The 26,341-nt window shown below is 47.8% G+C and overlaps 2 protein-coding genes across 5 annotated transcripts in view; one reads left to right on the forward strand and one right to left on the reverse strand.

Annotated features, from left to right (window-relative positions):
• NME7 (NME/NM23 family member 7) overlaps positions 1–2,817 on the forward strand; it is a 244,015-nt gene extending 241,198 nt beyond the window's left edge. For all 4 annotated transcript variants that reach the window (XM_045797508.2, XM_087859033.1, XM_087859030.1 and 1 more), the window contains one exon: positions 2,528–2,817. In XM_045797508.2, the coding sequence (XP_045653464.1) occupies positions 2,528–2,560 (33 nt within the window). In that variant the 3' untranslated portion in view covers positions 2,561–2,817. The remainder of the gene's footprint in view (positions 1–2,527) is intronic.
• Positions 2,626–26,243, reverse strand: ATP1B1 (ATPase Na+/K+ transporting subunit beta 1). Its single transcript, XM_045797534.2, has 6 exons — positions 25,644–26,243; positions 21,130–21,258; positions 9,798–9,953; positions 7,887–8,071; positions 5,068–5,148; positions 2,626–4,072 (listed from the first exon to the last, which is right to left on the reverse strand). Exons 1-6 carry the CDS (start codon positions 25,738–25,740, stop codon positions 3,809–3,811), a joined length of 912 nt encoding a protein of 303 aa, XP_045653490.2. The 5' UTR covers positions 25,741–26,243; the 3' UTR covers positions 2,626–3,808.
• Between the last annotated feature and the right edge of the window lie 98 nt (positions 26,244–26,341).

Raw genomic sequence — 26,341 nt, forward strand, 5'->3', positions numbered from 1 at the left:
CCTTGGATAGTTTCCCTCCGTCTTCATAAGGCCCTTAGTCCTGAAGGTTCAGAGCAACCTCACTTAGTTCTCCATGAGCTAGACATGCACAGAGAAGTGGCACGAATCCTTTAAGAAGCCAGGAGCTGCAGCGATCTTTGGCCTTCGAAAGATTCTGATAACTGGATTTTCGTCTCTGATTACTGATAATGTTTTTAATTCGGAGCTGGAGCTGTTCCCTCTGGTGATAAGTGCAGTTTGAGCAGGCAGGGCACGCTCTTGTTCCACAATAGAGTTCAAATTCGATTTTGCCCCACCAGGTACAGGACCGGGAAAACTGGGCTTCTGTTAATGCCATACCTTGGCCCAGTGTTCCTAAGTTTTTGTTGGCTGTTTTTCTCTTTCATGAGTTTTGCCATATCTGAGTACCACCTGAAGCTTTACTTACTATTTTGCTTGAAATCCATTCGCTGTTATACTTGAATAAATTTGTTTTACTGCCGTAAATGTAAAACTAGTATTACTTGTCCTTAATTGAAGGTAATAAAATAAATACAATAAAGACAAAAGTTATTAAATTCTAGCTAGATAGTATTGCTTGCCACAGGTTCTGAGCCCAAGGCCTGTATCCCTTTAATTGAAAGGCAGATTAACCTGGGCTGAAGACCAGAACTCACCTCCCAGGAACGTGATGGATTGGTGGGGGGGGGGGGGGAATGGAGACTCCTTTTTCCTTGGCTCAGTAATCGTTCTAATGCTTTTGACTCCACGTGGTACTCAGCCTACCTTTGAAAAACACTGCCTTTTAAAAAACCCATTCCTTTATGTTCTGGGTGAGGAATTAAGTATTTGGACTTGTGTGAAAACCTGTCTGTAGGATGTGATCAGACTACCACCAAGGAAGTAGATGGCACTGTCCCTACACCCAAAAAATGTGTCATCTAATAAGGGATGGAATAAACTGATAATAGGAGAAAAGACAGAATCGATAAATGTATAGAAGCAAGAGTTCCACAAACATGCAGTATTTCACACCAGCACGTGAGCCGTAGAGGAAGGAAGACAGGTCTGTTTCGTTCACTCATGGATCTATCCCCAGAGGTTAGAAGAGTGCTTGGCACCCAGGAGGCACTCAGCAAATACCTCCTGAGTCAAGGAATACAAGCCCCATTGGGGATGTAACTGTACAGTTCACGGGTGGGGACTGGATTGGTGCAGCGTAGACGGGATATGGAGAGGCAAGATTTAGACGGAATCGTGAGGTGATAGGCAGAGAGCACGCACGCACACGCACTCGCACACACACAGTGGCTCAGACAGTACCTATGAAAGCGGTGGATTAAGTTTGACAACGGTTGTGACCTTAGAACAGCCTCAAAATGCAAACTACCTCCCTGTCCCCCAATTTGGGTACTCCTTTCCCCAGACCTAAAGCCATCCCCCTTCTTGTTTTATAAACATATTTCAGACTGATACACACCCTGGAAAAGATGTTTCAGCAAGATAAGCCATCTTCGGTTCGAGGAGTGACACCTATTTCTAGAAGTGTGGGTGTGACATTCAGACGCCCGGCTTTGCTTAGGTGGGTCGGTAGTTACAGGTGCCGCCGTACTCCACTTGTTAACGGGGCTCCTCAGACCTTTGCAGCTAAGCTGTGCTGCCCTTTCCCACGGTTCCCTTGGCTGGTTGTTTTTTTGTTAAATGGAATCACTGCTCCTCTGGTATTAATCTGCCGTCACACAATTTGCTGGTCGAGAAATAGCCAAGTCTCTGGAAGTGTTTTTCAAGAATAAACAAGACCAGCGGAGCAGCAGGGTTATAAATGTGAGGCAATAAGGTGGCAGAAGTGCTACTGCTCTTTCTGAACGAGCACTGCTGTCACACGCGTGACCGCAGGCCTCCGGGTCTGTCTCTCCGCGGGAGGGGCGGCGACACGGAAGAGGCAGCTCGGCCCCACACCGAGGGGAGCTGTCGGGGCCGCCCGAGGGCAGGAAGGCCCTGCTGGAGCGCCGGCTGCACGGGCTTTGTGACAGGCTTCCAGTTCCAGAAACATGACGCCAGGATTGTAGTCTGGGTGTTTCCCACGTTGGTTATGTGATACTAAACCTTCAGCTCAGTTATACCTGGAGAATGTTCTTCAGAAAGCTCATTTTTTGTTTTCTTTCACACGAAGGCTGATTTTTAAATATGGCCAAATACGAATGTAGGCCAAACCACGAACCAAGAAGCAAGGTCTGAACCTTAATGTACTGAACCTCAAACCTAACCTCGTTTTTTAACTATAGGCCCTTATTTTTTAACAGACGAACCTAGTGAAACACTAGCAGGAACCAAAAATTCATGTTTTCTAAAGTAAGCGAAGTCAACACCACAAAATACTTTTAAACTTTAGCTTTGAACTAAAACCTCAGAGTCTCTGCATCCGAGGAACCTGGCTGTTGTCTCTCTGGGAAGGGGTGTGCTCTGGGCTCGGCTCCGGCCTCTGCTCGGTGGAGAAGGCTGAATTTCCATGTGAACTAATGAACTCATTCGTGTGTTTGTCTCTCAGGTTCAGTATTTCTTCAAGATCTTGGATAACTAGCAGTAGAGAAAGCCAAGAAGTCACAGGCTGGGGGCGTTTAGACAAGAGTGAATCACGCACGTGAGGAATGTGTTCATTCTTTTATTGTCCATTGTTTTCACCTGACTGAATACAAGATCAACAAGAGCACTGTACTCCTGGCAATTATTATATATGTTAGAACATGGATTTTGCACTGTAGACAACATTTAACACCAGTCTATGGGGTACTGCATCGCTTTTTATAAAGTCCAAAATAAAGGTTTATTTTCAAACAAGTGACTTTGGTTTATTTCATACATTACACTTTTTCTTGCAGAAAAAAATAAAATTGTACAACTGCATAAATATAAAATTCTTCCACCATGAAAATGGTTAAAACATTCATAAAGACACAGCACCAGCATGTGATGCCTCCAGAGAAAAGGAAAAAAGGAAAGTAAAAGAAAATGTACAAAGCAAATGAAATTTGGCCTGTCACCAGCCCAAGTGACAGGCGATCCAGATCTCATACACAGCTTCAGAACGTACTGGAGGACAAGGGAAGAGATGTCAAGACGGCATTCAGTACAAAGCACAACACAACCCATCACCTTTTTGTGTTTTTCTGTAGTGTCACTTAAAATGTAAAGGGCAGTTCCCCCATGACAGCCCACCCCCACCCCCACCCCAGGAAAAAACAAACAAACAAACAAAAAGTAAAGACCCAACACCACAGGAAAAGACTATGGAGTGTGTTAAAAATGCTCATTGATGGGCCATGATTTTTGAAAGAGCCAAACCCTAAAAAAAAAAAAAAAAAAAAGTACCATGCCAGTTTTATTCCCATTGAATATTTACACCTTGGACAGCAAACCTTGCTCACAGAAAGTAGAAAACAGGTACGATAAAACATGGCTTGGAAGATGACCAGAGTGCACACCTATCGTACTGCACGCTAAATCCAACACACAGGCGGCAATACTTAGGGGCCAGAAACACTGCTTACTACGAGTCAGTTATGGAATCATAATTTACAGTAAAAATGGGCACGTCCCAAGGCTCAATTTTTATTTTTTCTTTTGTCATTTACAGTAGAATAAATATTTTGTTGCTATTGCTACACTTTAAATTTACATTCTAACCTATTAAATGCAGAAAGCTAGTGTAAAGCATATAGATTAAGTGTAGGTCCCATACGTATGACAGTTTATTCAAGACTAGTAGGTTTTTGTTTTTGTATCTTTTTTAACTTTTTAAATGGCTAGTGGGAAAGATCTGTGCTTGTGATCAGCTCTTAACTTCAATTTTTACATCAAAGCGTCCCTGAAAACGGTCTTTCTCGCTGTACCCGATGTTCTCGCCGTACGCCTTACACTCGATGCGGATTTCTGTGTCCGTGGTAAGGTTGGTGAACTGCACAGCCAGCAGGGGCTGCAGGTACTTGGGCTGCAGGAGCTTGCCGTAGTAGGGGTAATACTGCAGGGGAAAACCGGGGTAGCCGCCCAGGCCGAAATACTCCACGTTTCCAATTTTATCCTTATCTTCGTCTCGCTAAAAACCAGAGGGAAACGAGACGTTAGCGGCTCGCAGCCTCACTACTTGCGGTGACGAACAAGGCTCTCGATCCCACCGAGCAGCCTGCGAACCTGCAAACCCTCTGACGCGCCTGCTCAGAGCTCCCCCAAGAGCAGCGGAACGCTCACCCCCGGGGGACACCGCTACAGGAGCCCACCCGAGCGAACAGCACGCGCTCAGGCTAATCCCGGCAGCCGTGGGACGCGGTCATAAAAGGAAACTATTCTCTCTGCACAAGTGAAGGAACCACAGCAGACGCCAACCAAGCATCTCTCCAAAGCCAACACACCTAGAAAGGCACCTGCCACGGGAAGTCAGAAATCCGCTGACGGCGGTGGCCCAGGGGATGGTACTGCAGCGACATCCCCTCCAAAGGTCTCCCTAATCGCCCCTCATGTTCTTGCAGCCATTTCATTTCTTGGTGCCCGCATAAAACAGCACTGTGTAGAGATTCCCTTTCTTTGTTCTGCCCTCTCTGTAAACAACCCATTAGGAACCTATTTTTAGATCTAAAGGGAACACGTGCTATTACCTTATCTTCCATTATTTTTTATTTTATTTTTTTCATTATTTTTAAAAGAAGAGCCAAAAACCACATTTTTCAATGTGAAATTGTCAGGAAAAAAAAAAAAAAAAGTTGGCCTGAAATGTTTCGCACACCATGGGGCCAGAGCAGCACTGTGTGGGCTGGAGTTCACCTCCCAGTTCTATAAACCAATATTCCAGCTAATCAAATTCAGATAATTCAGTTTCTTGTTCTGATGGAGAAACTGTCATGCGGTTTTAGCCTTGTTACATCCTGCTCTCAAGAATGTTCTAACCCCCTATAGCCACAGTCAACTGAGACTAACGCCTAGAAGCCATGTTTCTCTTCTCCTGCAGTCAAGGTTTACCTCTAACTGAACACAGCCTCACCTGTGCTCCCCCCTCCCCCCCACCCCCACCGCTCTCAGTAAGAAGCGTCTCCTTACCTTGCCAGTGCACTGAACCGGCAGAACGTAGGGACTGTACTTCATCACGGGGTAAGCGTCCAAGGACTCATTCTTGGGAGGCTAAAAGTAAGAACCCACGGTGGTCAGTAAGTTTGTAAATAACTGTCTCCATTCCTGAAAAATGAAGCTAGTTTGTGGCATAAACAAGTACACACTGGTCACAAAAAGTCAACTGAAGTAACAAAACACTTGCGGACAACAGAATGAATGACTCCCCTAACCAATCCATGCTGGGAATTTGTCGAAATCAAAATCAGCGCCCGAGTTCTGCGAGGCTGCGAGTAAGTGCGATGCCGCCCGGCACCACGGGGGACTTCTAGTGCGCTTCCCTCCGGGACACGGAAAAATAAAAGCCAACCCGGCACGACTATTCCTCGTTTGCTAAGATTATAATAATTAGATGGAAAAGTTGGTTGACATTTGTTTTTATAAAACCTGGGCTTTCCTCCATGAACAAATAATGCCATCCTTTTCCCTCAAGCAGGCCTTCTTCAAGTAGGCTTTTTTTCTTTGAATCTTTGAATTTCCAGTAGCGGCACCACCATTATAAGAAGCACCTCCAGTTCTGTGAAGGAGTCCAAGACGTACAACAGGTCAAGGGAGCAAGTGCTCTCGAGGTAGCAGCCCCCTTCCACTGAAGGGACCCAGAGTACTGCTGCGGTCAAACATCTAGAGGGTTCCCTCCTGCAGCCCTGGCTCAAATCCACCCCAGAAGAGGTGTGATGAACACCTTTCCTTGGACAGCCAGCCACCTGCTTGCTTACTCAGATCAGCGTAGCACGTGGTCTTGACATGAGCTGGAACTCACACCTCGTCTAACCAAAGTCAGATAAAAAGGCAATTCTCTGTATCAGTAAAGAGCCAATATGTTTGATCCTCTTTTAGAATACAAGAAAAAGATCATCAAGATCTGATTCTCTTAGAATGTTCTACCAGCAACAGATTTATCTTTAAAGATAGGGAGAGAAAAATGCTTATTAACTAAGAAGTTGCCAGGGGCGCCTGGGTGGCACAGCAGTTAAGCGTCTGCCTTCGGCTCAGAGCGTGATCCCGGCGTTATGGGATCGAGCCCCACATCAGGCTCCTCCGCTATGAGCCTGCTTCTTCCTCTCCCACTCCCCCTGCTTGTGTTCCCTCTCTCGCTGGCTGTCTCTATCTCTGCCGAATAAATAAATAAAATCTTTAAAAAAAAAAAAAAAGAAGTTGCCAGAATCTATCCTCAGAGGGCGAGGAAACAGGCATATCGACGAGATGCTGGAGTACCACAACCTCGGACAGAAATAATTCTCCCAACAAAACTGGGGGGGAGGGGGAATTTGGGGTGAGGCGATGAGTTAAACAGTGGCAATGGATAACCAAGTGGAGACCAAAGACAAAAGAAAAAAAAGGACAGAAAAGAAAGAGTAGCTGAACTCATCACTCGGCAGGCAGCTCTACAGATGTGGGAAGAGATGGGAATCACAACAGGACCACCTCTGGGGGCTGGGGGACAGTATCACTCAATCCCTACGAAGAGCTATCATCACAAGTGAGGGACTCGTCTTCCTTCCGACCACCACACCGCTCCCTTCCACGGCTAAACAGGGGCTCTGTCCGGGTGAAGGGCTCCCAGGCAACACGAGTATCAACTCTAAGTGTGACATGACGGTTCTCACCATCTCTCTTCCACTATAGCCTAACTTCCGTGGAAAGAAGATTACAGTTCTGTGGAGACAGAGGTACATTAATTTCTGCAGGAGGGCCGTTCACGTCTGCCAGCCGGGCCTCCATCCATCCTGCACACCCATCTGTCTGCGCCTCAGGTGGCCGGAAAGGAGTTCTGAGGCCTCCCCCAGTTAAGCTAAAACTTTTCGTCACTACCTCAACTATCTGTCTTTAAGGAGACTCCTGGGTAATAAGCACTGTGGAAACACGTTAAGAGCATACAGCAGAAAATTAATGAACAAAAGAGCCAGATTCCAGAAATGAGGTTTGTTCCTGTAACTCAGGAGACTGTGTGGTCAATTCCTGTCAGAATGGAAAACTCGACTCTGCGTCTGCGAGGGCGACGGGGGCCCTGGGCAGCAGCCTTGCTTCAGGGAGAAGGACGGCTCTACTTGCCACGACCTGAGGAAGAACATGGAACAGCAGCCGGTTTTATGAAAGCAGCGGTAACACCAACACGTTTCCTCCTCATAAACAATTACTCTCGTCTCACCGGATGGCGAAGGACAGCAAGCTGCCATCGTTCAGTGACCTCCAGTAATGGTCACCCGCCCTCGGCGGCAAGAACACCCAAAGCCGACACCACGCTTGTCAAAGCTCAACCTGAACGGCGGGTCAGCTTCTCATTTTGCAATGAAGTTGTCATTCAGTAAAAAAAAACAAACACCCTGTGTTTTCAGGTTACCGGGCCATTTTTACAAAATATTCTTGGGCTCCAAGAATACCAAAACCTGAGTGAGACTGTCCATGCAGGCGGTTTTTAAATCTGAAAATACCTTTTTCTATTTTTATTTTCAGAGTTCACGTGATAGAATGACATCACAGAAGTATTAAGAACAGAGCCCCCGGACTTACTCCAGAACGTGGCTCTACCCCTCAGAATTTCTCTCACTTTAGAACACGAGATAAGTGACCTAACTTTCAAGGATCTCAAGGCAGATGCAGAAGGTTTTGGTGTTCCTCTACTGACTGGGCTTCCAAGTCGCCACTGAGTATACTCTGTGTCTTCCTCATAGACGCTCCTCGTACCAATTAGCCACTTCATCCAACCGAGAAAGGCTCTTCTAAATTCTAGGGTTTAAAACGTGACTTGCCTTTGGTTTGAAGCCCAGCACTCGGTTGAGCTTTATTATGATACATGGTTTGCCTTCTTTGTAGCCGTAAGACTCATCGTTTATTCCAGAGCAATTTCCCAACCACTCAAGCTTGAACCTGCAGACTTTTCGCTCTCCTCGTTCGTTGTTAAATTCTCCTCGTTCTTTGATTTCGCTGGGCACATCTGAAAACAGAAAACACCATTTTCGCTTTGTCCCCACAGCTCCCTGGGCGCCACCTGTCACGGTGACCCACTCTCAGGCCGTGCCGTTCTGCATTTAGTGCCCGGTCTGCATGAAGCAAGGACTTCCAGCAAACCATCTCTGGTTCCCTCACGGACATTAAAAAGGCCTTTTACCCCAAGCAATAGCTGGTATGTGATCCCACACCAGGGCTTCGTGGCACTTGATGATCCACACATGATGTTTTGGTCTGTGGCAATATTTCTCTTCCCTTAAATAACGGATGACTCAGCTATTTCGGAGACTGAGTGGAAACCCGATCGCCCGTCATGAGCAGCCTCATCGACACAGGTCAACACCAGCTGAGCTCATTAACAGGGACATTATAATTAGAAGGCAAATTAAAAGGATTGTCAATAATTTTCAGAACTGGAAGGGTTTGGGTCAGAAGTGCCTGGCCATTGCTAGGCCACTGTCTCTGCCACTAATTAGCATGTTAAACAGGAGAAAAAATGATTTTCTTCCTTTTCAGCCACCGTTCAAGGTTTAAGACATTTTTTTTTTGAATTTTTGCCTTTTCAAGCTATGACTTCTTATAATAAGCATTTGTTCAACTGAAAAAATGGCACTGTAGTATTTTTGATTCATACCTCGTAACAAAGCCAGAAGAAGAATACAAGAAATAGAGAATTCAAAGTTAATACAAAGCATCCTGCAGGACACTGACGCAAATAACATAATTTATGTATTTCTAAGGTCACAAAATAACTATTTTCCCTTTAAAAGGTAAAGGGCCTCCATTCAGTCCATCTCCAGGGAAGTGATTCACCCTACATCTTTCATACAGGCCTTTTAATTACTGCAAAGATGAAAACCTCACTGAAATCCTAATGAGAGAAATCTAGTGAAAATGTTTCTTTTACTCTTTTCAGAATGACTTAAAGTGGCAATTTACCCCATAATTACGATCGAACAGTGCCACATGAAGAACTGGTGGTGTTAAATGCTTGAACTGAGTCAGAGGACTGATGTCACCTAGTAACTCAGACAGAAGTCTTGTCTAAGTAGGTCTGAAAACATGGCTGCATAACGCACACTCCAGGCATCAAGGAGGAAGACGTGTGTTCCTGTCAGCAGTTAGTAAGTCCAAGAGCCACCCTTCCCTTACCATTCCTTACTGAAATGCTGAGCTGCCTGAGACCTATTTCACCATCGATCCCAACCACGGGCTAGGAAGGTCTCTACCCTGACCAGAAATCATCTTTTGTCCGTATCAGTGTAGCTAATTATGCCAAGGAGCCATTCTAGTGAGTGAAAGGCCCTGTACACTCTTCTGCAGGGAGAGTGGGGGCAGGGCACAGAAATGTGGAAATATTAACAGTTGTGTTTCTCAAAATCAATAGATGTAAAAGAACCGTAACTGTAACTGTGGTCTTTGAGTGTGAGTGGTAAAAAGCAAACATGTCCAGGACTGTTTTAAAGCAAGACACTTTCCAAATGCAGATAATCCTAATACTTGAGGCTACTTTGTTTCTTCCGTCGCATCCAAGCCTAAACCATAAAGTCTCTTGCTTTAAAAAAAAAAAAAACGAAAAAAAACTGTCCTCTCAATATGGCCAGACTTCAATCATTTAATTATTTCAAGTGTATCGTTCAATCATTAAATAACAGATAGAAATGGGAAATAAGAATTAACCAACCACAAACATCCAAAATGAGTCTACTTACTGCCGCAATCTTCAAAAATCATTTCATCCTTCTGGGCTGAATCTTTGTACTTCTCCAGGAACCTAACTATGTTGAGCACATATGCCTCATAACTCTTGGGTTCGTTAGGGCGAAAGGAAATTTCTGTCTTTTGGATCTGAGGGATCTGTGTTAATCCTAGACCAGACAGAAAGAACAACACGGAAAATCATTAGTGGGAAGGTAGTCAACCAGGACCACTCAAAGCAGGTTCGCCACATATAAATGTGCTTTGCCAATTCCACCTACTAAAAAGAATGGGTTAAAGTCTTGCCTCTCTTGTGAAATCACTTCTCTGGCGTTTAGACTTAGTACCGAAGGACCAATGATGGTGTCTTACTATATCATTTTATTTACCCAGCAACACTTCAAGATAGGCATTATCTCCATTTTATGAATGAAACTTCATGCACAGAAAGGTTAAGTGCTTGGCCCAAGGTCACGAAGGAAGTGGCGGAACCAGAATGTCAACCCATGTGTGCCGCACTCCAAAGCCTCTTATCTTTGCAGCCTTGCCATGGGATCATATTAAAAACAAACTGCAGAGCTAGCTAGTCTTTCTTGTAGGTGGCTTTCCTTTCCCTAACGGCACATAAGCCTTCGAGCACAGAGGTCTTTTACACTTTCAGGAATGAGCTGATGACCAATCCAAACTCTACAAGACTCCAGACTACTCAACAGTGATATTTCGATGGATCTTCAACCCAAAGTCGATGCACTGGGATTATGTACAGTTACCATTCCTGCTTTCCATTCCAAAAGCAAGTCAAGTGCCAGCCAGGATAAAATTCAAAGTATGACTACCTTGGATTTTCACTCTTTAACCGATGTTGTAGATTTTTTAATTTTCAGAAGCCTCTATCATCACAAGATTTCCTAGATAGATATGTGACCACCACACAGTACTATATAGGGGCGATGGGTGGAGACTTGATCAGCTGCCTTCTAGTCTTGGATTGCCAGGTGTGATCCACGTTGCCTGGTTAAATTTACATTTCAGATAAACCGTGTCCCGTGTCATATTTAGGACATCTATAAAAACCAACTTCATGGTTTATCTGACGGTCAACTTTAATTAGGTGTCCTGCACTTTATTTGCTAAATCTCACTGTCCTATTCTAATCCCCACTCCAGACGTCGTGTTGGGCACAGAAGGTGGCTCATCCCCGCAGCCCCTCAGAGCACCACCTCACCTTCACCCAGGGGCGTGTTAAACCTGCCGCCCCTCCCGCTCCACCCCAGACCTGCCAAGCCAGAACCGCTACTGATGGGACTCGAGAATCTCGAAAGTAACGAGCCTGAACTGAAGGGATCCCTAAGCACTCTTGGTTTGAGAACCACTGCTCTGGGGAGTCAGAAGCTGAGAGAGATGACAGTGACACAGATAGGATGAAGACGAGGACATAATTAAAGGGATGACAAGAAAGGTGACAATTTAGCAGCACCGTTTTTGTGAGGCTGGAGGCCAGGCTTCAATAGGGGCTGCGCTCAATGGCAGCTCTTTTTCTAGTGATGAAGGATGGCTTTGAGCTTCCCAAGTGGTTAAAGAATGAGGGTGGCCCAGCTTAGGGGGCTTAATGGGCAAGCTGTTCCATACTTGCAGTTGTTCCCTAGATGAATGGAAAAAATAGGGACGAAGACCAAGAACGTGAGGGTCTGGAACCAGGCAGAGGGACTGCCCTAGGCAAACGACTTTACAAGTAACACGAAGGATCATCCCAGAAAGGATCACGTAGGACCTGAGGAATCCAAGAGAAAAAAGCTGTCAACAATGATGGAGAGGAGTCAAGAAAACGGAAGTAGCAGGATTTGCTCTTACAAAAATCATCAGTTAAAAATAAACAAGGGTTACTACAATTCAAAATAGGTTTAGATGCTCACAAACCCTAGAAAATTGTTTGTACGACTAAAGCAATTTAAGTATACCCTGAACAATCTTTCTCTACGTTAAGTTAGAAAATTGGCATTGTGACCATATATAGCACGAAGAGACGATAAAATAAAAATGACAGATACCTGCAAAACTAAAATAAAATAAAACAAAAGTGAGAAGTTTCCATTGGAGATTTCATGCTTGAGAAAGAAAGTATGGAAAATAGGACTCCCTACTGGAATGGGGAAGGCCAGGGGGTGAGGGTGGGGGCATTCCTGGTTGGACTTAAACTAGACGTTTAAGTCAAGGTGACATGCCTGGACCTGCCGAAGGGCAGAGGAAGGCCCAAGGCCAGAGGGTTCAACAGAACTCAGGAGGATGGGGTGTTTTCCTAGAATAATCCTGGGATCAGCAGAGAATGGAGCCTGATGGGCATTCCCACCGGAGGCCCACCGGGGAGCCCGTGCATGGCAGCCAGAGATGTCAGCGGCAAATGCCTTCAGAACCTGTCACGCAGGTTTGCTGAGATCTGTCTGTGACCGGGGTGGGAGTGGGAGCAGGAATGAACTAACTCTACGTGTGCAGGGTAAACGGCACTGCCAGGCTCGGGGTGAAGGCAGGAGACAGGGGGCAAAGAGAAGGGGGTGGTGGGGAAGAAGCTGCCAGCTGCCCTGGGGGACACCAGCAGGATAAGTAACAATCATGCCGGCTGCGGTCCCTCGCTAACAAAAGGTCAGTGAGCCCGAGTGCGATTTGGAGAGTCTCACCCAGTGAGTTTAAAAGAGGAGGGCGACCCTAGAAGGTCACGTGAGAGTAACATGGTAGGACCTCAACCACAAGGTGAGTGTCTGGCTTCAGCATTCCAGGCAGCCCTTCCCGATCCAGCCCCTTCTGAATTCTCTCTGCCAGTGGTCCGTCAAGGACCAAGCTTCCATCTCCTGGACTGGGTGACGTACTTCCCAGACTCTCCCAGAGGAAAAAGGACAGCAGGGAGAGGAGGTGGCATTATACAGAGTGCTTTTCACTCCCTCGAGCTACCAAGTCCAAGTTCGCCACTATTAGAAGCAACCAGGTGACACGCGTGAGACCCCAGGGCATCAGCAACCCTGACTTAGGGCTCTGGGCTCTCACCCGCAGAAGGGCACTGCTAGCGAGTGGATCTATCCGGAGCCTGAGAACTGTGGCCACAACTAAGTTCACGTCCACCCAGAGACAGACCAGTGATTCCCATCAGCAAGCGCCTCTGTGGTTAAGAATCTGATTTATGGAAATAGTAGGCATCATTACTGCACACACAATGGTACCACCGGCCCAGGGAAGCTCTGCACAGTTGGCCCCGCGTCTCTCTTGATCGGGCAAGGAAGAAATAATGAAAACCAAAGTAATGGAATCACACCAATTTCCACCCAGGAGCCCAAATCCTTCAGTAAGTACGGCTCACAATCTAAGCCCCACGGAGCCTGTACGTTACCACGTGAGAGAAATGCAGCTCGAAGATGCTTGAAGAATTGTGACTGTATTCTACACGGAGAAGCAGCAGAAACTGTGGGACTGAGAAACCAAGAGTGAAAGAGACAGTTAAGCACAGGGTCTTAGAATCCTATGACTTGCTGAGCAGGATGAGACCTTGAGCCAAAGCCACTACCCTGTCCTTTCCATCTGAAGTGATACAGAACCTTGGGAGAGGGAGCCCAGGAATGAGAGACCAACCCCAGGAAGGCCAGCCATGCTTTCCTGTCTGTTGAAGTTTACCTCTGGAGTCTCTAAAGGATCCTGAAGGCGCCACTACCATAACCCTCAGTGACCATCCTTTCAAGACACCCAACTTCTGATCTAAAGATTACTTCCAGAAAAAGAAGCATCCACGGTTCGGGCTCCGGTCATGCCATCAGCTCCTCTCTCTAGACTCACCTGTGGAACGTGTACATACACAAATACATATATACACACCCAGGAGCCACCCCATCGCAAAGTTTGGGCACAGCCTCCTTGGGGAGCATGTCTGGGCAAGGTCTCACTCCATCCCCCACCAGCTCTGCCTCCCCTTTTCTTCACCCAGAGCCTTCTGGCCTGAGAAGTTCTCTTCCTGGGAACTCTGAGATCAATCCCCTCGCCTGTTCTGCTCTGATCACCTTAATTAGGAGAGTTCTCTGATAAGATCTTCTCCAAACCATTAGGTAAATTCCTCTCCAAAAGTAATTTCCCTAAAGCAATCAGATACATACAAGAGGCAGATGAAGGACCCTTGACCTGATATGGATATCACTTACTTTACATTATTAGACTAACGGGAAGAGACAGAAAGGAATGGGATCAGACTTGGCAACTTCATTCCTTTGAGTCCAGAGAGTTCTGTAACTGTGACACTCTCCCAGGGCTACACACATCCCACCATGTTGACTGGCATCTCCATTAGTCATGTTCACATGAGACTGGATACTTTCAGCTAGGCCCTCTCCACATTGCCCGCTCCTTAAAATTGTTAGTCATAACTTTAGACAAGCATGAGCTTTGTTTCCAGTGGTAACTCCCAGAGGCCAAAGACAGCAGAACACCCAATCACTGGCTTGTAGTCTCAAATTATATTGCAGGAAACAGATACAACCTTTTGCCTGGCCAGCGTTATGAACTTGAATTGACATTCACCATGCTGAGTTCTATACAGCTTTGCCCTGACAGGGCCATTTGCCTTAAATTATATTTCGCTTGTTATTTAATAAAGCCGCCTAAGCGGACTGAAATCATAACTTGGATATGTGAAATTCTAGTATTGGGTTTTTAATGAGGACGTCATCTTTACATAGGGTTTGGAGTTAAAGAAAAAACAGAAACAAAAACCTCTTTGGCTTTGCAGTTGCTTTTTATAGTTAATTTGCTTTTCCTTGGTCCCCCATCTCTTGAGAAACAAATGAGGAAAACACTGTTTTTGGCTTTACTAGGCGTTCCTAGCAGGAGGGGGAGCTACTAGCAAGTAAAAGAGGAAGGGACAGGAAAGAGAAAAGAGAGGCTTTTCACTAAGAAGTATTTTGTTTCCAATTAGGTTTCTAATGCAGCGAGTTTATAATTCCTCAATTTACTTGTGAGTTTGAAGTACTTAAACCAGACTGTGGCCATTGTAACCTCGTAACAGTTGCTCAAGTGAATCCCAAAGCACAGCTGCTCGTACCGTCATTTAACACCCCCGCTAAGTCACCAGACCGGATACTCTAAATAGGCATCATTTTCCAGAGACACCTCCAGGAGGGGACCCGTGAGGACTAACAAGGGAGGGCACCCAAGGCAAAGACACACAAATGCAGCCGTGCACTCCGTACACACCGACCATGAACCTCCTGTATAGTCCAAGTCGAAAAGTACTTTGCAATGAAAAATAATGGGGGGTATGATTTTAGAGATACTCACACACGTCTGTGTGTACGGATACACACTGTACCCACAGACACACGTTTTCCCCCTTCCAGTGCCACTAAGATACCTGTGGGTTTTTGTTTTTAATTATTTTACTTCTGCAAGATTAGGATCGATTTACCTAACAAAATATAAGGGAGGGCGCAGAAAAAAACGTACCTTCGTGCTTTCTGGAAAGCAGCAGTTTTTTAGGTCACCTGCTGCTACAGGCTCAGCTTTTGATGAATTGCTGGATTTTCTCCTCAGCCTATCTGGATGTTCAACAGTCCTTGGTGTATGGAAATCCTTTCTCCTGTCTGAGCTAAATGCCACACACTCTGGCTGAAGGCCCTTCTCCGTTTTTGGAATTACCCTTCATTTTCAGACTTTTATCTAGAGCACTGTATGCATTTTTAGGTGAACAGAGAAAACATGATTTGGTTCAGAGGATCTATCGTAGAAACCCAATATCTTTAGATATTTTGTGTATCTCATAATTATGTTTATTCGTGATAAAAGATACCACTTTTATAATGGGAAAATATAAACAAATAGCCAAACACTACTATTTTCCATTAAGCTTTGCTGTTCAAGGCCAAACGGAAGATCAACCATATACAGTAGATCTGACTTGTCTCGATACGGAACATAGCATTTGCTAAGTGACCAATAACCTGAAATAAGACACCGTATCATACATATTTGATAATGTCTATTCATGCATGTATGTGGGAAAAGCTATACTTTTCTGGTTGGAAGCCACCAGATAATAGACATCCCTATTCTCCTTCATGTCCCCAGCTTCTCTCTAGTCCTAGCCCCCAGCTTCTCTCCGTGTCAGATGGGCCCTTGGGTCGTGCGATCGCTAGAATTAACCCACTGAGCAGCTCAGGCATCCACAGCCCCATCGCATGTCACCACAGCACACGGAGGCCACAAGGCCCATGCTCCTTCCACGACATCCTCCACAACAGAGCGTGCACAGCAAAAACCTCTAAAGGAAGTTCCACACATTCAGCATTTTCTCCCATTATCCCTCCACGGATGGAATCTGTTACCCAGTCCTACGTGTCAGCAGTCTCTGCTCTACTCACTTACCTCAAATGAGCGGCCAGAGTAAGACTCATTTTTCTGGGGCTCCGAGAACACTGTTAAGTTAATCATTAGGCTTCCTGAGTACCCAAGAGCTACCCTGTTAGTTTTATCTTGGTCTTTACAAATGAAGAAGTAGCAACAGGGGTTGGTGAGCTGGCGACCCATATGGTGAGGCCGGGGCGTTCTAAAGAATCAGGATGTGTGGAGCGTGCTGCCCCAAACCCTTCCCCAAACTACCAGTCTGCACGGTAGCTTCTGGAAATCCCAGCAGCCACCAGTGCTAGCTCATTAAGAGCCCAGACTCGGGGAGGAAGTGGGCAGGGTCCATCTGGGGGTGGGAGAGAGAAGGAGGGAGAATGTGAGAGGCAGCCAGGCCTGGGGAGCCCGGTGTGCGGGTCACGTCAGCTCACAGAGTACAAGTCCATGGAATCTAATAGAAACAGCAAAGAAAAACAAAAACAAAAACAAAACCAAAAAAACCCCACCCTATTGGCACTTTGAAATAACAATTCCTCCAAAGGAGAAGGAAGCCAAACGTTTCCAATTCTTTTGACATTTAAGGGAGAATAAGTGATAGTTTGAGAAAACAGGCAACTGAGACAGATGTAATGATTTCTCAAGAATTTTGCTTAATTACACTGAGACTTGAACCATACGCCTTGTACCCTAATGGAAGACAGGCTAGTTCCCTCTCCCAGTCAAGATGAGATCGAAACTGCTGGTGGGCCGGTGTGGTCTGCTGGTCGGCACCGCCACTCCCTGCTCAAGTCTGGTTACCATGGCACCAAGAATAGGAACCTTTTTTTTTTTTAAATTTATTTTAGAGAGAGCAAGCGAGCAGGGGAGGGGCAGGGCGGAGAGAGAGGGAGAGAGAGAATCTCAAGCGCACTCCCTGCTGAGCATGGAGCAGGTCACGGGGCTTGATCTCATGACCTGAGCTGACACCAAGAGTCGGACGCTCAACCGACTGAGCCACGGGGCGTCCCAAGAGCTTGTGCTCGTAAGAGGAGTTCTTCCAACACTGTGCCATGTTTACTTCAAAACGGAGCTAAAAGCAACCCACGACCGGAAGAGGAAGAAGAGGACCACACGTTCGTACCTGTTGGGCAGGAAGCAAGGCGGCTGGGAATCTCCCGTGGCCCAGCCGGCTGACACGCAGTGACCTTCACGTCACTCCACCGTGGCTCAGTGAGTGGGGGCTGGGGGACGGCAGCCCGGGGAGAGGACACTCTTCCACGACAGCGCTGGGCGGGCAGCAAGGCGTGCGGGGTCCCATGTGCCCCTGGTCCTCTCCCAGCATGGCGACGGCAGTGTCCCCCTCCAGGTCCAGCAGTGACCAGGACGAGGAGAGACGCTGCCGGCCACCGCGGGGGCCTTCCCCAAGAGGCTCTCCCAGGGAGAAAAACGTGTCGGGGCTAACCCAGCCAGTGTGGGTATGTTAAAGGGACCGACTATGGGACAAACGCAGTGTCACTTATATTTACTTAAAAATATCTTTAAGCGTGTTTCCCTATTTTCTCCCAAACACTTGCTGTGGTAAAGCCAAGATGCTATTCATTCCGTGAAAATCGCTAAGTGTACAAAGCGTCCCTGGCTCCATCATCCAAAGCTCACAGTCTAGAAATACTGAACTCAGTCCCGGAAAAGAAACTGCTCCTTCCAGTAGGAAGAAGTGAAGTGGCTGCTAATAGCTACCCTTTGTTTAATGCCATTGGCTTTGCCACTATTCACCTTCCATACACTCATCATCTCATTAGGTCCTCATGGGGAATTATTCCCCTTCCGTAGACGAGAGGACGGAGACATCGTGAACTTAAGTCGTGCATGGAATGGTGGGGACTGTGTCCAACTCCAAAGTTCCTGCTTTTCCTTCTCAGGTCAACTTCGCACTGGACATGTGTACAATGGTTCACGAACTCAGGGCTGCTTTCATTTTTACGTTAACCAATGGCCAACTGGCCATGAATCAAATGGCCAATAATCAACCATTCTTGACCCACAGACATAACAATTTGTATGTTTCAGCCTTCGATTGCAGCTGGAGCTCTGGCCCTGTGCCCTCCGGGCTGAGGGGGGCGATCTGTGCCATTATCCCAGAGCAACACCACCGTGGCTCAGGCCCAGAAAAATCTGCACATTATGGGTTTTTTTTCCCCCTTAAATTTCACTTCCATTTTGTAACTCAGGCCTTTTTCTGAGACCTTCCCGTTCAGCGTATACGCTTATCTAATATTACAGACAGACCCAAATGTACCGCACAATTGCCACTGTTTAATTTGGCCACCTTTGCACGTGTTATTTAGAAGAGATCTAGTTACAAGGTGTGCCCGGCGTGCAAAACGCAGTCAAAGCCCAGTCAGGCCGGGTCTGTACTCACGCCTCCAATTCAGCTAATAATAGCATTACTAAGTCTTCCAGCCTTTAAATGATGTACCGAGTCTTTCACACTCAGTAGCCTCACCTGCCTGAAACATACAAGTTTCCCTCCTTGGCTCTTACACACACGGAAGCTTGGAGATGCGACGTGGAATCGCCGAGGTGTTCTTCAACAATGTGTCAGTCCGCAGACTGAAGGAATGGCCTACCCAAAACGAGTTCTTGAGATCTGCTCTGGCAGCTGCCAAGGGGAGGGTTCAGTGAGGGTCCCTCCGAGCACCCAGGGCGGTCCCGAGCTGCACTTCGTGGCTCTGCTCGCCTGGCCTCCCTGCTCCAAGGCCACCATCATTTTCAAATGAGAGTCATGTCTCCTGGGAGGGTGAGAGCAAAGGGGCCTCTGCCCAGACTCTCCTGGCAAGGTAGTGGGTAAGGGAAGGAGGAGAAAGAGACATTATGAAGACAAAGAACCCAGGCAGAGGGACAGGGAAGAGGGAGAGCTGAGGAAGCACTTTTCCTGTGACTTGGGCCAAAGAACAGGAACGCATATTTCCACGGTGAGCCACCAGCATTCCTCCGGAGAAGCGACGGTTTGTCAGGTCAGTCCAACCACTGAGGACACTAAATATAGGTACTGAGAATGTGTCTTTTAGGAAGGGGCTGGAAGGAAGGGGAGGGAGGCTGGGAGAGGGGGCGGGAAGGGCTGAGCACCTCCACCAGATTTTCTAGGCAAGGTCATTGGCAAGTCCCCACTTAAAACGTCTGGCACTTCAACCTTTTCTTTTCTTTTTTTAGCCTTTTCTCTTTGAAAGTGAAATCGCCCTTTCTGCAAAGAACACGAAGACAATTTTTACTTTTACTGAAGGCTGACTCCCCACAGTGTATATAGACAAGAGCACTGTTTTAAATCTAGGAAGTTAAATGCTTGACTCTCTGGTCACCTTCGGCTTTGAGTGTAAGAATTATTATAAAGCGGCATCATGATTAAAGAACAGCTTTTCAGTGGCTACAGAAATAAAAGAAAAATAAAGACCTACACCAATGTGAATTACGACTACTCACACTACCATAAAAACCTAACAGAAGAGGACACACTGCTTCACTGTCACAAAGGCCAGCACACAACTCGTTTACTTGCGGTCCTCTGTCGCTCTGCGCCCCCCAGAATTTCTGCTTCAACCTTTCCAGAGACCCACCTCTTTGGGGAGATACTTGCTGGAAACTGTGGATTATCAAGCAGGTTAAAGTTGTTTTGTATACATACATGTTTGTTTTTTTCCCCACTTCCAGAATCCCCGCGATCTAAATTTATCTGGCAGTATCAGGGCTTCCTTACAGTGGAGGACCACTCGACTTGAGGCTAGGGAACAACGTTCACCACCTCCATATTCTGAAGATTTTCTTCCGAGTCTTTCACACCCGAGGAAGAAGGCAGACACAACAAGTTTGCGACAAGCGGTCAGCACTTGAGCGAGGCTGCCTGGTGCCATGATCAAAGCTGCTCAGGGCCATGAAGACGGCCTCAAGACTGTCACCTAAATACAGCTGTTACTAAACCGTTGCCAGGGAAAGTGGAGAGGGGACACGTCATCGCCACCCCCAGTGGCAGCCTCAAGGTCATTTATAATGCAAGAACCGGGAACTTATGCAACATTTCCTGTCTCTAGGTCCTCCTGACAATGAATTTGAGAAGGGCCAGCGAGCATGATCAGGTCTGCGGCTGCCCTGCAGTCCTGTCCTTCCGTCAGTGTCAGGCTAGTTAAGGGCAGCAGGTTTTCCCTAGGGTTCAGCGACTGGAATGGACACGCACAGTTGCACATGAGGTGCACATCACTCAACAGTGACAGCACCCAGATCACAGCAGGACACTCGCCTGGCATTTTTTTCCTTCTATGATGACCTCTCCTCATTCACCCAAGTTTTCAGAGCTAAAGGAGACGGTGAGACTGCAAAACGGGTCTAGAAAGCCGATATACAAGACTCCTACTAAACCAGCGGCTACAAACACTGAGGCGTGAGAAGAGAGTGTGCCGTTGTTCAAGGCCAAACTGAGTTAAGCTAAGTGAACAGCAGGTGGGGAGAACGGACTCCTGAAGCCAAGGCTCCTCTCCCTTGAGTAATCGGCAAAGCGTCTCATCATCTCTAAAAATAACTTAATCTTTCAAAACAGGAGCTGAAGTGGCTTTTTTAAAGCATTTATCGGAGTCACAGCCCCCTCGAGAAAGTGAAAGATGTGCCTGAGCTGGAAAGGCCCTGTAATGACCCCACTAACCCACCCCCTGGGTAGTGAGGGTGCCTCATCGGGAGTCACGAGCTGGGGGGGTGCAGGCTCGGGGCGGGGGAGACCAGGGCTCTTCACCCTCCCTGCAGAGCTGTACAGATAAGACATCTGCAACCCCCGGAGCTCTGTCTGCAATGCGGGCAGGAGATCTGGCCGTGACAGTGAGCAGTTCCCATCTTTCCTGTTAAACCAAGCTCGGTTTCACACTGCATTACAGACAATTCTCAGAAACGTGGGTTTTCTTGCGTGAAAAACTGACGCCCGTTTGACCTCCGAAGAACTGCACTGATTCACGGTCCCGTTACCTGGCGGGGCCACTCGGTCCTGGTACGTGGGCTTGAACTCGCTGATGGTGAGCAGCATGACTTGAATGGTCCCGATGAAGATGCCGGCCAAGCAGCCGTAAAATATCACGTAGAACAGAAGGATCTTAACTGCAAGGAGCACACACAGAAGCAGAAGGCTGTGATACAGTCACATACTCAGAACGAAAGGCTAATCTCAGACGCAGGGACTTCCTTACTGGCTTCCCCTCCAACCTGTCTTCAGAGCTTCCTTTCCCCACACTGATCCAGAGCGTGAACCACATTCCCACACAACGGGGTAAACACAGAGACGGGCAGCCCTCCGTGACAATGTGTGTGTGCTGGGCGTAGGTACGGGTGAGAGGAATGTTCGGTTAGAACTGAGATTATTTATAGGAAATCATTTTACTGCCTAAATCAAAAAACTTTCATGCAAATCACCAATAAAATCTAGGGCCGTGTTTGTGTGCTTACGCAATGCATTGCAAATACGACAATATACTCCCTTAGAGACGGACGCAGGTTTTCTCGCCTTGTTTATCCCCTGACATTTCAATACTACAATCCATGTCCCTGCTGCTTCGCCAAACGTTCAAATGCCCACAAGTTTTTCTGCCGGGCCAGAGCAACGAATGCCGAGAAACCCCGGGAAGCTCTTCTGCTCCTTTCTGTCACCCCGCCTCTGACATGTAGGCACTGAGCACGCGGTTTTCCTGCAGGGGCCTCAAACAAGGGGAAAACAAAAGGAAATCTTATAGCCAAAATGACAGGCATATTTTGATTTCATCTTCTGACTGGACCCAGAAGACTGGCTTGACGAGCTGCGTTTTCTTTTCCCCACAGCCAGCAGGATGGCAGGACGTAGGCTGAGCTGGACGCAAAAGCAAAAAACACAAAAAGCTGAACAGCACGAAGGGCACAGACGGGTACGAGGCTATCAGTTACTGGTTTACGAGGATTATCTCCCCGATTAGCCGCATAGTAACAGGCTGTACTAGGCATCGCCCCGCAGCCCGGTGCCAGCCAACGACTCCCCGTGAACGCAAGAACAGGAGCCAGTGAACCGTGAGGTTATCAAGGCTGAAACAGGACTGCACCAAGGACGAGCCTTAGGTTCCTTGTAAAAAGCTCCAGATCGCATGCAGTCAATGCTGGGGGCCTGGCGGTACAAAGTACAGAACCAAGGATGGTCCAAAGGAAGTGTCTTGGTGCACGGTGGAGGGGTGGAGGGAGAGCGTGGGCACGCTGTCGCAGGAAGTAGCCGGCTTGCCTCTGGCATGCATTTAAAAGCCCAGCTTTCCAATCAGCATAAACAGGGTTCAGGGAAATCATGCTACTTGGCTCGTAAAACAAGCCAAATGCACATAAAGACCAAAATGCTTAATCATTATCCTTTTTCTCCCCTATCCAAAAAAATTAGGAAAAAAGGCCGGGACATGAGCCAAAGACAAGGAAAAATGGAAGGCTGTAGAATCCAGAAGCACAGCTGCCCGGCTCAATCACTGCCTCCCAGCAGGACAAGGGTTAACTGCTGCATTCTGTATCCAAGTAGCAGTAGGCAAATGGTGAGGCTGTGACGTCAAGAGATCTGGAAAATTTTTCCAGTGAATGCTCCTAAGAGGTGCAAGAGTTGGTATAACACGGTCAGAATGAAACTGTTGTAACCTCTTTTTTTGCGGCCCCCCACCTTGTCTAGTGCTCTTAGCTGAACCACACTTGGCTCCTCCAACAACCGGAGCATTTTTATACTCATTCCTTGGACTCCAGATACCTAACAACTTAAGAAGGTACATAATTGAGGCGATGATTGAAAATACGAATAGAGCAATGGAAAAAATCAGTCCTATTGCAAGCACACAGGTTCAAGCGGAAGAAGATCGAGCCTTTCTGTTCCACCTGACACCATACCCTAAGAGAAGGGATCTTTCTCTTTTGCTCCAGGATGTTACTTAGCAAAATCTCCCCAGTGACAGCTGTGAAGTCAACTGGTTAAAGGAGCATGAGCATCTGGCAGGACCTATGCAGTGGACCCACCAACACAGGTTACCAGCGGCTGCTCAAAAAAAAAAAAAAAAAAAAAATCTAGACAAATCGTACCAACCGGCCAGGGTGGCACAGAGGGTAAATTTTAGAGGTATTTTTTTTTTACTCTTCAGCAATTTTTCTTCCTTTAAAAAAAAAAAATACAAGTGACATAGATGTTTTACAGTTAGGAAAAAAAAAAAGAAAAGAATACCCTTCAAAGGGTCAGAGGCAAAAGGAAAGACTGGCATCCTGGCCCAGCAGTAAACCTAATAAAAACCTACTAATGCCTGTATTAACTTAATAAAAAGGTGGAAACCACAGGTGATTTGCATGCTGCCATTTCTCCAGCAGGTGACAGGCAAGGCTCCTGCGTCCATCTTGGTGAAAATCTACCTATAAGCGAAACCGAGCCAAGGGCAACCTGCCCTCGTCCCAAGGGCATCCATGTTGGGCCCAGTGCTGGAAAGGTAGCATTTCCTCCATAGGTGACAGCAACTGCTATCACTTTCTCTGCTAAGAGAGGGTCTGCCGTTTCTTACATTGCCAGACAAGAGGAGACAAATTAGCTCAAAGCAAAACCTGAATTTTTAGCCCAGCACCTGTACCTTGGAAAAGAGAAGCAAAGATGAGCCAAGCACACCAATCCTGATGTCTGCATTCATAAATCAGTGCCCTGGCACCTTGCTGGATGTGGTATCAAGACACCAATATTAATACACACGTGCACACTTTCTCTCACATATGGAGGTGCTGCCCCATTAAATGTCAGCCTAAGGAACAAGTCTTCCTATACTGCCTTACCTTCTAAAGTAAATATTATTCTGGAATTGGAATGAGGAAAGAAATCTACTTTATGAGAGGGGAAAACACTGGAGGGCAAATTTCACAATATGCCTGGAGTCCAGGCAGCCCCTGGCCCTTGACAAGGCTGGGATCAGACCACCGGGGCTGGAGCCTCCAGTGTATCTGGGAGAAGGGGGCCCATTCTGCAGCGCAAACCCCAGGCCTCACTCGTTAGGAGGAGTTGCTAGGAGATCACCTTGGCCAGGGGCTGTTCACCCCACATTCACCCTGGGTCCTTCAGGTTTTCCCTTCCATTTTGAGAAAAGAGAGAGCTATCTTTATGCATGAGAAACTATGGCAATAATCCCACTGAAGAATACGGTCTCCCCAAAATAAAATAAAATATAAAATAAGAGCCAAAAGCCATCACTTGAAAGACCTACATTTAACATGGCTCAGGAATACCTACGCTTCCCCGTAACACCTTGGAATGCCGTTTCACCTTGACTAACCTTGAAGGGTGATGCATTATTAACCCTTTATTTTTCAATCAACAGAGACCCACTACAGGCTGCATTTTTTTTCCTTTGCAAAAATCATATATTCTAGCTTTTTCCAATTCAAAATGTCAGCCAAACACTATTTCCCTGACTCATTCTCCTGTGATGGCCACAGATCCTCCCAAGCAGGAACACTGCATCAGCCCCTGGCCAGGACTCCCTCAGCGGCTGCAGTGGTGAGGCTAGTGGTATTGATGATGATGATGGTGATGATGATGATATTAGAGAAGGAGGGGGCAGTGATGCAGGAGGGGGGAGTTCCCTTCTTCTCTCCCTTCTGCAGTCACGACTCATAGATTTGCCTACAACTCTGCCCTTCAAAGTGACCTTAAAAAAAAAAAAATGTCACCCTTCCGGTGAAGGGAGGCGGAAAACAAGGTATCTAATTTTTAATGAGGGAAAAAAAAAAAATCCACCCAGCCAAGCAACAGGCTGCCCCAAATCCTGTAAGGTGAGCTACACCCACCTTTATGCCATTTATTTCTTAGACTAACCCTTCATTGTAATCAACCCGAGCTACTTGTTCTGCATCTGTGCGTGTGGACACTGAGAACACCCAGACTTTACCATGTTCCGGGGGCCTCCTGGGCCACTGCTGGGTCGTAATGACTCCAGGGGAGGTCACTGGGGAAACTCTGGACACAGCTAAGAAATACTGCAGTGTGGATGGATTCTGCTCCCGAACCACCCCCCGCACCTTTTGAGGTACATATTTAAACTAGAAAGGTGCTGTAACACACCACCTCGCCTGCATCCGATCCGATTACCCCCATGAGGTTCTCTCACAGCCTCAAATCTCATTTTTTAGGGCTTGGGACATGACTACAGGGAGAGACAAATCTAGTCTCCCGGAGCGTGACCATTCCCGGGAGGGAAGGGCTCAAGCGATGCTCGGACAGACTGCAAACGACCAAGGGAAGACCGTGGCAATCTACATAACCCTCTGCCCGGCGTGCTCCCGCGCCCATCCCGGGGGCTCCGCATTCCGCCCAGGCCGGCACGACCCGAGCAGCGCCCGCTACCGACCCCGCTCCGCCCTGGGCGGCGCGAGGCTTGCGGAGCAGCCCGCAGAGCCTGCGCCGGGATGCGTCGCCCGGACAGACAAGGCGCTGTGGGGGGGTAGAGAGCTGCGGACCCCGTACTTACACCAACTGCCACCGGTCCTGCCCAAAAACTCCTTCTTCTCCGAGTTCCAGATGAATTTCTTCCAGCTGCCCTCCTCCTTGGCTTTTCCGCGGGCCATGGTGGCGGGTCAGCGGCTGCCGCGGGGGCTGAGGGTGGGTGAGTGCGGCGCGCGCCCTCGCGTCCTCCCGGGCTGCTGGTTGGCGGCCCCGGCCCGGTTCTCCGCAGGCTGCACCCGCCGCTGCCGCTGCGGCTCTCCGAGTGCCAGACGCGCGCTGGAGGGGCAGAGGCAGGAGCGGGAGGAGGGGGAGGCGGCGGCGGGGGCGGAGGGCGGAGGGAGGGGCCGCGCAGGCTGGGCGGCTCCGAGCCCCGCACCTATTGGTGGGCGCACGGCCGCTCGCGGGCGCTCTTTGGTCCGCCACGCGCTCCTCTGGCCCTTAGGGGTTTGGGGCTCGCGAAGACGCAGCTGCTGCTCCGGCTGCCACTGGGTCCGCGTGCTCGGCCCCCGCCTCCTGTGACCTCTGCAGAGGCAGGCAGGGGGCAGGAGAAAGTCAGAGAGAAGGACGAACAAGCAGACTGCGGACCGGCCCTCGCGGAACCGCCTCGAGCCGAGAAATTAGCTCGGAGCGCACGCCCTACCTTTACTATATACCGCGCCGGGGCGGCCTGGGGCCCCGCCCACTAGCGGCCCGGCTGGCCAATCGCGGGCACGGAGGGGGCGG

Source organism: Ursus americanus, chromosome 2 (assembly GCF_024610735.1).
Source record: "Ursus americanus isolate L20-20 chromosome 2, mUrsAme1.1.p, whole genome shotgun sequence".
NCBI classification, from domain to species: domain Eukaryota; kingdom Metazoa; phylum Chordata; class Mammalia; order Carnivora; family Ursidae; genus Ursus; species Ursus americanus.